The following is a 12,354-nucleotide window of genomic DNA, read 5'->3' as shown; positions in this document are numbered from 1 at the left end:
TCCTTCTATGGACTTCCCGTGGATCTCTAATCTGCCATCCCTGGGGCACGCCTTGATAGGGTCGATGTTGACGCCAACCCCCAGACCACAGCTTCCCTTCTTGTTGACGCTGCCAAAAGTGCAGCACATCTTGGTCACTTCTGGCCCTGCTGAGGGGTGTCATTCTTGCCCCAACCGTTCCATCACCAACAATCTCGTTCCCTTGCAGTATATCTCCCGTCGAGCTTGGCGAAACGTCAGTGTTGCCTCGGTGCTGGCATTCATCTTCATGATGCGAAACTCGGCTATGTTCAGACATAGGCAACCCTCAGCCACTGCAACATTACTGTGTTGACTTGGTCTTGCGGCCCCGTTGTTGAGGCCCCTGTGTGTCTGGGATGCGTCTGGATTGGCGGCTTTGTTGGCTTCTCCAAGCTCACGCTTCCAACAACTACCTGCGTACTACCTCTAGCACTGGGAATATGCGCTGCGCCAACCAAGGAGCTACATCCCAACTCCACGTCGCCGAGGCCGTGTGGCTGGCGTGGCCATGCATCTACCAGGTCACACCCCGTTGTCAGCCTCTGCCTTTCGTCTCCAGCCCGCCTTCCTCTAGACAGGGACGGCCCTGTTATTCGAACTGCAGTGCGTAATGGACGGCGACTGCTTTCTTTTCCCTCAGTGTCCCGGAATCTTGCGCTGTATTCGGCGGTGAAGGGTCTCCTCCTGCTACTGTTGCAGCATCTGCTCCTCTTCATCAGCCGCTTTTGGTCCGCAGGACCCCATGCCGACCTTTTTTTGCAGATCTCCCATCCTCACCTTAAGACGCCAGGCCGTGGCTCAGGTCTCGCAGCAGGCTCTGTCAGCCACACGCCGTGTGCCCCTCCTATTCGTTGTGGTCTGGCAGGTTGGAAACTCGTGGGCGCGGTATGAGCTGATAGATCGGCAACTAGCCTTAGCGACTAACCTCGTGGTCGGCCCAAACCGATGGCACCCTTGTCGATTTTGGATCTAACTGTTCCGATCTTGGTGCGGGTCTAGACTCGACCTCACCAAGTAGCGTCCTTTTCGAGGCCTTGGTGGTGATTACCAGAGACAATTCCGCTTTTCCTTCAGCCCAACACAATGTTTGCCGCATTGATCTCTCGGCTCCCAAATGGCGCAGCAATGGCGGTGTACCGCGTACTGGTTATGACCCATTTGTTATCAGCCGAGCGAGTACGGTACCTACCTCTCATGGCCTACGGCACTGCGACGCCACACGCTTCCACGCCACGTTCGTCTCTCATTCAGCCCAACAGGGAACAGCCTGACCTCGAGATTGACAAGGGCTATCTGAGGTTCATCTAGGGCTCTGATCTTAACCGTAACGAATACCTTGTTCCAACACCTTGGTCTGGGGTCTACGTCGATTCACAGCTACCTACCTCCCTAATTCGGGATACGAAGTCCAGGATGTCTTTGGCGGCAGCCTACCGAGATCATGTCCAGTTACATACGTCCCGACGTGACGTGATGACCGGCTGCCCGCACCAAGTAGCTGTTACACGATGCTCGTCATGCCGTCACAAGACGAGGCTTGATGAGTTACGTCTGCATACTGCTACCCTACAGTACACTGGAAACAAACCGCCCTGGGCTTGGTTGCAGACCATGACCGAAATGTTCTCATTGGAGCACTCAGGATAGGGCGAGTAGCAGATCGCCGTATGTCGAGAGCAAATTCGATAACCGAACCACGGGGGCATCCTGTCAATCGCAGACAGCCAAGAATAATTCGAGCATCTGGCCCTTCGTCATCAGTCAGAAGATGGTATCGGTTTGGACGATCCAGATCAGCAAAATGGCCACCCCTGCTAGCGCTCCCCAGCCCATCTGACATGTGTCTATCGTCCGAGAACCCACGAGCCCCAAGATTTAAGGCAAGCCATGGCGCAGTGATCAGCAAAAGAGGCTGCGACGGCCGCCAGAGATTCATAGTTGTTCCAGGGATAGGATGGGATGGGAGCCGGGGAAGCGGCTCCATTCAGACGAGGGCAATTCGGTCTCTTGCCTGCATAGGCAACGAGGGAGCCAACGATTGCGTCAGGCACAGCGGGGGCATTGCCAGAACATGACACAGGCTCCCGCTGAGAGGTGAGGGATGAGACTGACGAGAAGGGCCCTGACGCTACACGCGTCATCTGTTGCCGTCCTGGCGCGCCTCCCGCTGCTGCTTCTGCACTTTGAATTGAAACAAGCCAGCCTACAATGGAAGCTAACTAGACGAAATGCTGTTTTGAGATGCAGTGGTCAATTCGATTCGCCATGGATACATACACACACACACACAAGGGGCCACCGAGAATAGAGCCTAGCTGATGGATACCGAAGAGGGCAGACAACAAGAAGACGACGGACGACACAACGAAGAGCGAGGAAAAGCAAAGACACACTGCAGCCCCCCCTCGGTTGCTGCTTTGTGAACGACCCTGCTTCAAGAATGCCCTGGTAATTTCCGACAGTTCCTTTCCTGGCGCCAATCCATGCTCGCAATTGCCACTCTCGGAAAGCCTGGGGTTCGAATTACCACAAGAGAGGGTAATTTAATACATGCCCTACACACCTAGACAACGCAAGGCACATGGATGGTTCACAGACCCTCATGTTCGCGAGCGATTTGAAACATGACAGGACCAGACGGAGAATAAGACCATCGGTTAGGGCCGTTTCCGCCGCGCGCTTGTGCCCTGAGCGGCCGCAAAATCCACACATTACATTGGATCCGTGATGGAACCTGCTCGCAAGCATTGCCGTTCAGTCGTCTAGACCTTCGTGGGCTTGCACATTGCGAGCTGAAGATTAGATTCGTCTTCTCCACATGGAAATAGCGCCCGCTATGCTATGCCTTGACCTGGTGAGTCGAGCATTGAAGCATTTCTTGTCTTGGGGTTCGTTCGTTCGTTGGAGCCGCATTGTGTCTTGATCATGTCAGCTTACACTACAACACAACGACAGCCTTGATCCCAACAAACGACTGTTTCCCTCGATTGTATGCATGTCACCTCTTTCTTACTTTCTGCTGCTCCAGGTCTTCCTTGTCTGGTGCCTCCAAGGCCTTCTTTCGTACATGGTACATAGACATACGTAACCCGTCTCATCTAATCTCGGACGCCGATGCTCACACACGCGCCGCCGCCGTCGTCGCCAACGGCCGCTAGCGCGTGCCTCTCCATGTGGCGTTTCGCATTTTCTCTTGCTTTTCTGTGCTTTTCTTTTCTTTTCCTTGCTTCTCGTGTTGCCGCTGTCGATCAGAGCTCATGGGTGGTCATAGTGCCATGCTTCTCAACCCACCCTCCCCGTCCCAATGGAGTAGGAGTTGACTACCGGCATTCCTACTTGGTAGTGATCACGACATGGGCGCAACACCAAGATTTGCAAAGAGTTAGAGGGCATGGTCAAAGATATCCACACCGGCCGGACGGGTCCGCTCTCTAGCGTCGCCAGTGACTGGGTGTGAGCAGTACGGTACGTATGCATCTCAGGCGAGGTCCGCGGTCTTGTCTTTGCAGAGATTCCACCAAGGAACTTTATGCTGGAATTCCCACAAGGTGCTCTAAACAAGCATAGGGGGGGCAAACTGGTAAGCAGCAGCAAAGCATCGGCAATCATGACAATTCTTTGGTGAGCAAGTGCGTAGCATAGCGTACAATGCTGTCTATGCCGATTCAGTGAATTCTTTCGTTCTTAAAAAAAGGGAATAAAGGCAACAAGGAGGTATCTCGCAACCAGCCCCAAACGACCAGCCACACACACAATCATTCATTCCCTTGCTTCCCAATTCTTCCTCCGTGGATCATTTGAATAGAAATAAAAAAAAACCCCTCCCACACCCTTCTCTTCCCGTTCGCCCTTTCATACCTTCCTTGTAGCCATAGCCATAGCCAGCCGTCCTTGTCGAATGCTCCTCGCTGAAAATAAACAAGTGAACAACAAGTATCCATTCCATACCTATCCAGAGCACGCCCAAAGGCAGATAATAGAGGTGTAGTACAAATGGATGCGTTCTGCCGTCCCATCTATTGTATTGTTTTGTCGTCTCGTGCTCTCGCCCTCTCTTCGTAATCATATAATCTGTTTCAGTCAGGAGAGGCTTTTCGTCGACTGCCTGGTCCTGTGCCTGCTTCGTCTTGTTGTACGTGTGTGTGTGTGTGGTTGAAAAAATAGTTTTGGGTATGCAATGTATCATGATGCCATCGAGAACAAGGAAACTGAGCATGACTCTTCTCTTGTCTGATCACGCCGCCTCGTCCCTTGCAGACGCAAGATCGTCTGTGGCAGGATCATCCCCATCAACCTAGTGAGGGAAGAGTCGGTCCTTGATCGACGAGCCCGTGGAAGTGAAGCTGCTGCGCTTGCTGGGGTCCTTCGAGGTCCCGAATGGGGTATTCTCGGCCTTTTGACCGTCCTCGACGAGGCTTGTCGAGCTTTGTCGCTGGGGGGCCTTCTTGAGGAGACCCTTGGTCTTTTCGGTCGGGGTGCTAGACAGGGACGGCCTCTCACTGTTTGACTCGCTGTTCCGCCTATTCTTGGTAAGCTTCCGAGGCAGACGCTTATGCTGCTGCTGCTGAGGAGCGCCGTCCACCGTAGGCGCAAAGTCCACCGAGCGGCTGTCGCTCGACACACGGCTGAGTGCAGCGGCGGTTGTCGAGTGTGGCGAGCTGTCCCGTATGGTCAGTGGTACCGGCTCTGGGGCATGAGCATGTTCTTTGCTGTAGACGGGACTATCTTGGGCCTGCAAGGAAGTGTAGTCGATTGGTTGATTGAATACAGCCTCTTCTTGCATGGGGTCCGAGACTGTGGTGGATGGCTTTGCTGCCCTGGGAGTTGGTTGGACAACTGGAGGCGGGAGAACAATAGTTCTGCTTGGCCCGTGAGAGTTCGAGTTGGAGTTGGTGCTTGGCTGAGGGCTTGGGGCTGCTGGTTGAGGCGCTGGGTGAGGTGCCGAATGAGTCTGCGCTGTGTTGTTTGGGGCATGCTGCAGGCTATTAGTTCGAGTCCTCTTCCTGGACCCTTCAATGCTACTTACCTCAGTGCTGAGATATGCGTCGAGTTTCTTTTTCAGCACTTCCGACCGGACAGGTTTGGCAAGATAGTCATTCATGCCAGCAGCCAAGCACTTCTCTCTGTCGCCCTGGATCGCAGAGGCAGTCATTGCGATGACCAGGATCTTGCGCACCGCATCCAGCGAGTCCTTCCGAATCAGCTTTGTCGCTTCGTAGCCATCTAGGACCGGCATCTGGACATCCATCAAGACGACGTGATATGGCTTGCCCTCCTTGGCCTTCTGCCGGAGCCCCTCGACCGCCTTGAGACCATTGTCATAGGCCACAACTCCTTTGTAGCCCAGCCGCTGCACGTACTGGATGGCGATCTTCTGGTTGATGGGGTTGTCTTCAGCCACGCAGATGCGAACCTGTTCCTTGGGCACCTTGGACAGGTCCAGGCATGGGTTGGGCGAGTCAGCCCGCTCCAGAGGAGAAGTGGTGGCTGAGTATCGGTCGATGGGAGGTGTCGTCTTGGATTGGGCGTCACCAGCGGCGACATCTGATTTGGCCTTTTCGAATGTCACTGTGAACCAAGCTGTCGTGCCCACATTCTCCTCGCTCTCAAGCCGGATCTTGCCCTTCATCATCGTCTCGATGAGGGACTTGCAGATGCTTAGACCCAGGCCGCTTCCGCCATACTTCCTTGCTGTGCTTGCGTCGGCCTGGCTGAAGGGCTGGAACAGTTTGGCCAACTGCTGAGGGGGGATGCCGATACCTGTGTCTCGGACCCAGAAGGTGAGCATGGCATGCTCCTTGGTCTCCTTGTCGAGACGGGCCCCGATGGTGATGGAGCCATCCTCAGTGAACTTGAGGCTGTTTCCAATGAGATTGCCAAGAACTTGATGGAGGCGAATAGGGTCGCCGTAGATCAGCATGGGCGGCAGGTTGATGTCTTGCACGATCTTGACGTTCTTCTTGGAAGTCTTTTCGCGATTGCTGTACGATACGGCCCGGACCACCTCGCGGACCATGTCTTCTGGGTTGAAAGCGATGATGTATAGCTTCATCTTGTCCGCCTCCATCTTGGAGAAGTCGAGGATGTCGTTGATTACAGTTAGCAGCAGGTCAGCAGAGACACGAATCGAGTCTGCCATCTCGAGCTGGTCTTTATCCAGAACGCTGTCTCGAAGCAGTTCCGAGTTGCCAATCACGCCGTTGAGGGGAGTGCGAAGTTCGTGAGAGACATTTGCCAAGAAGATGGACTTTGCCTTGGCGGCTTCTTCAGCGAGCTTGACATTGCGCTTCGCTTCCGCCTCTGCATCCTTGGCCTTTGTCTCGGCCGCAAGAGCCTTGGCTAGAGCGCGCTTCTGAACTGCCACCATGGATCGGTTCTCTGCCGAGATTTTCTCGACATTCTTCATGGCGAGTGCGTTGGAGTAGCTGATGCCGATCTGGTTGACGAGGAGCTGCAACACCGTGACATTGCGATCAGTGAAGGCACCGGGCTCGCCCTCAAGATACAAGACTCCCAGCAGCGGCTTGTTACCGTGACAGATGGGGATGGCGATGATCCCTTTGCCAACAGGATTTCTCTGCAGCCAGGATTGGTTGACGTTGCCGAACCGCTCATCAGCTATCAAGTCGGGAACGAAGACCGACTCGAGGAAGCGAGTGCAGTAGAGAACGACATTCTCGGCTATCAGTGACGTCCCTGATAAGGGTATGCCTGGTATGTGGGCTGAAGCACCCCTCTCGGGGTCACCGCTGGCAGCTACGCACCACGAGTCCGAGTCGTTCTCCTGGACGACTATGGCGGCACGTGTCGCTGAGCCGCCGCAGGTTTGGAGGATGACATCGCACATGGTCTTGAGCAGCTCGTCCACCTGCAGCACCGACGATATGACCTGCGAGGACACCAGGATGGCATGGAGGTCGATCATATCGAGAGCAGGCAACCCTGCCCCGGGCTCAGCCTGCATGTTCATTGAACCTCGCCACGCCCCTATGCGCTCTCCCTTCAGGTCAGTCATGTTTATGTTGTTGGAAGTGATGTGTGTCAAATCTCCTCCGTCTTCGCCATCCACAGCTCGATACTGGACCGACGTCGCGTCGGCGACAAAGTCAGTTTGTACACCCATGTCGGTGGTTCGGTGGCTTCTTGTTGGCCCATGTAGGAGGAGACTATGCTCCTCTTCGATGGCCTTTGAAACTCCGTTGGCACCCATCTGTCGGAACAAGCTAACAGCTTCCACGAGTGCCGCACGAGCGGACCGGCGTGCCTTTCGTCGGATGAAGAGACCTGCCATGAGATAGTTGCCCAGAGCCTCATCAAACACAGCATCGTACTCAGTGGCATGGTCTAGAGCGTGCTCGTAGTGCTGAATGGCGGTTCCGTGGTCCTTGGATAACTCTGCAATCTGAGCCTGGAGCAGCTTCGACCAGCAAAGGTAGTTGATATCTGAGACAAGTGCCCATTCATCAATCATCCTTACGAAGCGACGCAGCTCCCCGATGACCTCCTCGGCCTGCGAGGCAAAGCCTTCAGTAGGCGAGCAGGGAACCTGCATCTGTTGCAGCAACCGTCCGGCAAGGGCCAAGCCATAGAATAGTAATATCATCCTGCTGTTGCGTGAGGACCAGAGCATGGTCAGGTCATCAGTACACTTCTTCCCAAGCTCAATGGCACGCTCGTAATGGCCGTTGAGGTATAGGGGTATCATCTCGAAGCTCTCGTAGAAGAGGATGGATCGATTGCTCCGGCGATTGCCGCTAAGCAACCACTTCTTGTAGCACTCCGAGTTGTGCTGCTCGTCATTCATCACCTCCGAGGCGATGCGAATACAAGTCTTGCCCTGAAGGGCACGGCAGAGCTGTCTAACGGCGATGAGAATCGACCCACCTCTAGAGTCGGTGTACCAGTTCGGAATCTCCTCGCAGCCGTACTGGCAGAACCCTTCGAGATCTGCGCAGTTCTCGTTGCTGAAGAATTTGAACACGGCAGACACTCCGTAGCTCATGATGGTCGATATTCGGTCGCCAGCAACTGATGCATACTCAACGGCATCTTCCATCTGTGCCATGATTGTGGGCATCGTCATGTGAACATGTCCAATGCACATCGGGTGAAGCATCAAGCCGCGAGCGAGTGAGAAGGCGTCTCGAGACTGATAGAGCAGCTCTTGAGCGGCGATACCTAGATCCACAGCGAACTGTGTCATGTTGAACCGCGAGAGAGAGATCATGGCGAGATAGAGGAAACCCATGCCAGATTGTGGGTACGCACCCCGTTGGAGATGCATCTCTACCATGGTGAGAGTAAGATTGTAATATCGTAGACCATCGCTCCACCAAGCAGCACTAATGGTCTCGGCGAGGACTGCTCCGATAGAAGCGACACTTGGATCCTCGGCCTGGTTGTAGCTGACCAGCTCGGCCCGATCCATGGTTTGAATCTGGATGGAAAGGCGCTCGAACTTCGCGTCGCAAGTCTGGAAGGTTGGGTCCTCATCCACCGAAACCCCCAGCTCGACCAGGCATTCCTTGAGGGAGACAAGAGCCTGAGACGAGTCGCCGTTCTGGGCATATACCCTTGACTGCAGAACATATGCTGGTGCCTTGTCGAAAGCTGTCTTCGAGTTGGCAAAGATGGTGGCCAGTGTTTCGCTCGCCGGGGCATAATGGCCCATGTACAGATAGCACTCGGCCGCCCTAAGGTGGAGTTGCATCGTCTCGTCATACGAAACGTCGTCTTTGCCCTCAGTCCAGGGGTTGTCCTGAAGAAGCGCAACTGCTGTGCTGTAGTACTTCGCTGCGGTTGGCTTCGCGCCACTCTCTGCAGCAGCTTGCGCGCAATCTGTCAACAGCTTGCGGTACTCATGGCGGCTTGGAATCCGTCGCTTGATGATGTCGACCGCCTCGCAGATATGAGAAGCTGTGCTGTCTCGTTGCCTAGATTCGCCAGCATAGTACTTCTGGAGTGTTTGTGCAATGATGAAGTGCATCTTTCGGGAGTTGCACTCTTGCAAGTCTGACGACGCATGAATGTATCGATCGTGAGCGAATCGGAACCGATCATCTGTCTCGCTAGGTACGATTATGTAGGCCTGGATGGCCGCCTGAAGGCCAGCGATGGCTTCACCCTGCGAGTAGCTCTTGTGTGCAAAGGTCGGGCAACATGATCCCCAGTCGTCTTCGTGATAATCGAATTCACCGCCCATCAGGTGGCAAATGAGCTCGAACGAGAACGAGTTGCCGATAAGAGCCGCCCAGGCGAGCAAAGTCCGGGCTGCTGCCGGAAGTTCGGTCAACCTGTGCGTAATGAAACCCGTGTCGAGCACATCGTAGTCCTTCTCCCCTTGAAACTGCTCGAAGAGTCTGTCTAGGTCATAATGCCATTGGCTGTCCCTGTAATCGTACCAAATGCACCGCTTTCGGTAACAGGCACTCAGCATCTCTCGCATGTAGAATGGATTGCCTGCTGTCTTGGATTGCAGAACGAGAGCGAGAGGGAGGACTTCTTCCATGGGCCTACAGAGCGTTGTCGAGACGTATTGAACAATGTCGTCTTCAGAGAGAGCTGACAATGTGATCCGAGTGACCAGGGGGCCACCAGAACGGGGAAACTCGTCCGACTCAGGGGGGTGAACGATGCTCTGGATCTTCTCCCATGTGAATTCCTCTGTTCGGTATGTGACAATGATGACCATCTTCATCCTCGAAGCAATGATTTGAGAAATGAGCTCGAGGGACTCATCGTCGGCAAAGTGAAGGTCATCCAAACAGAAGCATATGAACTTGTGTGCCGTGAACACTCGAAGGACGTCCAAGAAAATGTTCATCAATCGCATGGTCTTGGTAGATGTGCCGGCTCGGAGAAAATCTTGTGATGACTGAGAAGCGATGCTAGGGTTTCTCGCAACAGGGCCAGGCGAACATCCCGGAGAAGAACCACGGCGCTTCAGTCCAGCTTTCCCGTTGCTCTTCAGGTTGAGGTGCTGAGACGAGGAGATTGACCGCCCAGGATTGACCTCAGGGGGGCCAAGGAGGAACTCGGGAAGTCCTAGTAACCGGTGCAGCATGGGCCAGACAGGGCGGACGAACTGCTTGAGCCCCTGGTGAAAAGGAGTCTCTGTATTTCTCTCGCCCCAGACCTGCTTGAACAGGGACGATAACAACTTAAGCAGTGGTCCAAAGGCTGTTCTTCTTGCAGTATCGAATTTCGCTGTTGCGCAATAACCTCGTCTCCTGGCCTCTGCAAGAACGCTCTGGACGAGACAGCTCTTCCCCAGTCCTCCAGCACCCTCGATCGCCACAACCTCGCAGTGATCACGACGGCGGAACTTGGCAGACCCCAGCTGCCTGGAAAGGCTCGACGCGGTTGACTCTACTAGGCTGTGGCGATTCTGTGATTCCGCCCCGGTGCTATCAACGAGACTGCGAGTCTCAATTGAGATGGATTGGTGCCTCTCCCACGGCTTGGCAACCCGAGGGAAAGCGCCTGATGGCGAAGATGAAATGGTATCGCCAGAATTCGTCTGAGTATCCGAGAAGAACGGGTGAAATGTGGTCTTTGGTAGTTTAGGATCTGAGGACGCTGTATGAGTAAAAGAACCACTTCGACGGTTGGTACCATCAATAGAGCTCGCTCCCTCGCTTGAGATGTCGTCGAAAGCAGCCACCTCGTTTGACAAGCTTGAGCCGTCAGAGAAGCGGTTGCTGCCGCCCTTTAGAGTCATGGAATGAGCCTTGGCAACACGATCAATGACTTTGACAAGCTCAGCCTGCTCCCGTTGGCGACCGATCATGATGGTAGGAAGCATGAAAAAGGACGATACATCCTTGGTTCCAATCTTCCACTCCTTAAGCGCCAACCAATCCCCGTCGCCCAGGAACTCCTGAACCTTGACCAGATCGTGACGAAGCCCGCTCGCCGAATGGTAACGGTCAGTAACATTCTTGGCTGTGCATTTCTGAATAATTCTTCCAACCACGTCGGGAATGTCCAGTCGTACGGTCGACACATTGGGTATCCTGCGCCCGAGAACTCCCTGGACAATGTCGAGAGGGTTGTCACCGTCGAAAACGGGCTTCTGGGTCAACAGCGTCCAGAACAAGACGCCCAGGGAATAGATGTCAGTCCGGCTGTCCGGTTCTGCGGGCATTCGCCCTGTTTGCTCGGGGCTAATGTAGAGGAGCTTGTTTCGAGCGCCTAGTTCTTTGGAGAGAGTCGACCACCCACTACTTGTCAAGCCATGCTCAAATGAGCGTATTCCGGACCCAAATGATAGTATTTTGACCTGCCCCTCTTCAACGTTGAAGTGAAACGCATCGCCTCGAATTTCGCCATGAATCATGCCCAGACCGTGATGAAGAAGCTCGAGGCATTGTGCTGCACCGATGGCAAAATCGAGAAAGTACTGCAAGGAGATCGGGTCGTGTAGTTCGGGCTCGTTTTTACGAAGCGATGTAAATGTCTCTCCTACAGTACGGGCTCTGTAGTAGGCTGGGCCCATGTCAAGGACCTCGAGGAGATAATTGGGGCCGGGATGTTGATAGATGGCAACAATGACGGGTGCGCGGTCGCCTGGAAGAGGGTTCAGCCTAATTAGGTCGAGTGGCTTCACGATATGTTGCCCATTCGGATCCGAGTCTGCCGTTAGACTCTTGGCGATGTGAAAAGAGCGCTCTTCTCGGATGGCATGGAAGGATATGCGAGCAACGACTTGCTCTTCGACGTAGGGGGCATCATTGGATACATTCGAGGGCACCGAAGCTGGAGGGGTGATTGCCGGTAAATCGGTGGTGTCGCTCGAGGCCGAGGGATAAGGTTCCGACGGCGATGGCCGGCCAGAATGGAGCTTCAAGATGGATCCTGGACTCGAGGCATTATGAGAGCTTGAGGGAGGAGAGAATGGAGAGACGAAGCGGGTTCCAAAGACATGCCTGAGGTGGGTTAGAAATCAAGATTGTGACGAGGGCACGAGGACTGGTAGTCTAGCGTCGACTCGTGAGGCGCGCCTCGAGAGCGCACTTACCAGTAATCATAGGAAGAGTGGAATGGCAACTGGCTCTCGTCCCATGTATAACCGGCTATTTGGCGAAGTCGTTCGTAGAGTCGAGGAGGCGGATCGAGGAGGTCGTCAGAGACGAGGGACACGCCGTCCATGATGGAGCGCGAACAGCTGCGCACCGCGCGGGCGTGGCACTCGACGTCGGCAGCAGGACGGGTAGACAGCGGGAAGCGGGCATTCGCATTCAGTAAAGGTTTGAGCCACGCGAATGTGAAGCGCCCATCCTCGGAGATCGGTCGGCGGCGGTGGTGGTGTAGGTGATTTGCAGTCGTCGAGGG

At 54.5% G+C, this 12,354-nt stretch overlaps 1 protein-coding gene across 1 annotated transcript; it reads right to left on the bottom strand.

Moving 5' to 3' along the window:
• Nucleotides 1–4,315: 4,315 nt before the first annotated feature.
• Nucleotides 4,316–12,171, bottom strand: LRP88_10301 (ATP-binding hybrid sensor histidine kinase/response regulator; the record flags this gene model as incomplete). The annotated part of the gene is made up of 2 exons (XM_083246765.1): nucleotides 4,316–11,948; nucleotides 12,041–12,171. The coding sequence occupies 2 exons, from the start codon at nucleotides 12,169–12,171 to the stop codon at nucleotides 4,316–4,318; spliced, it is 7,764 nt and encodes a 2,587-aa protein (XP_083097878.1).
• Between the last annotated feature and the right edge of the window lie 183 nt (nucleotides 12,172–12,354).

Source organism: Fusarium phalaenopsidis, assembly GCF_050370095.1.
Source record: "Fusarium phalaenopsidis strain FUZ10S chromosome Unknown contig_32304, whole genome shotgun sequence".
Lineage (NCBI taxonomy): Eukaryota > Fungi > Ascomycota > Sordariomycetes > Hypocreales > Nectriaceae > Fusarium > Fusarium phalaenopsidis.
The sequence above is the reverse complement of the archived record's forward strand: the minus strand, read 5'-3'. Positions and strand labels throughout refer to the sequence as shown.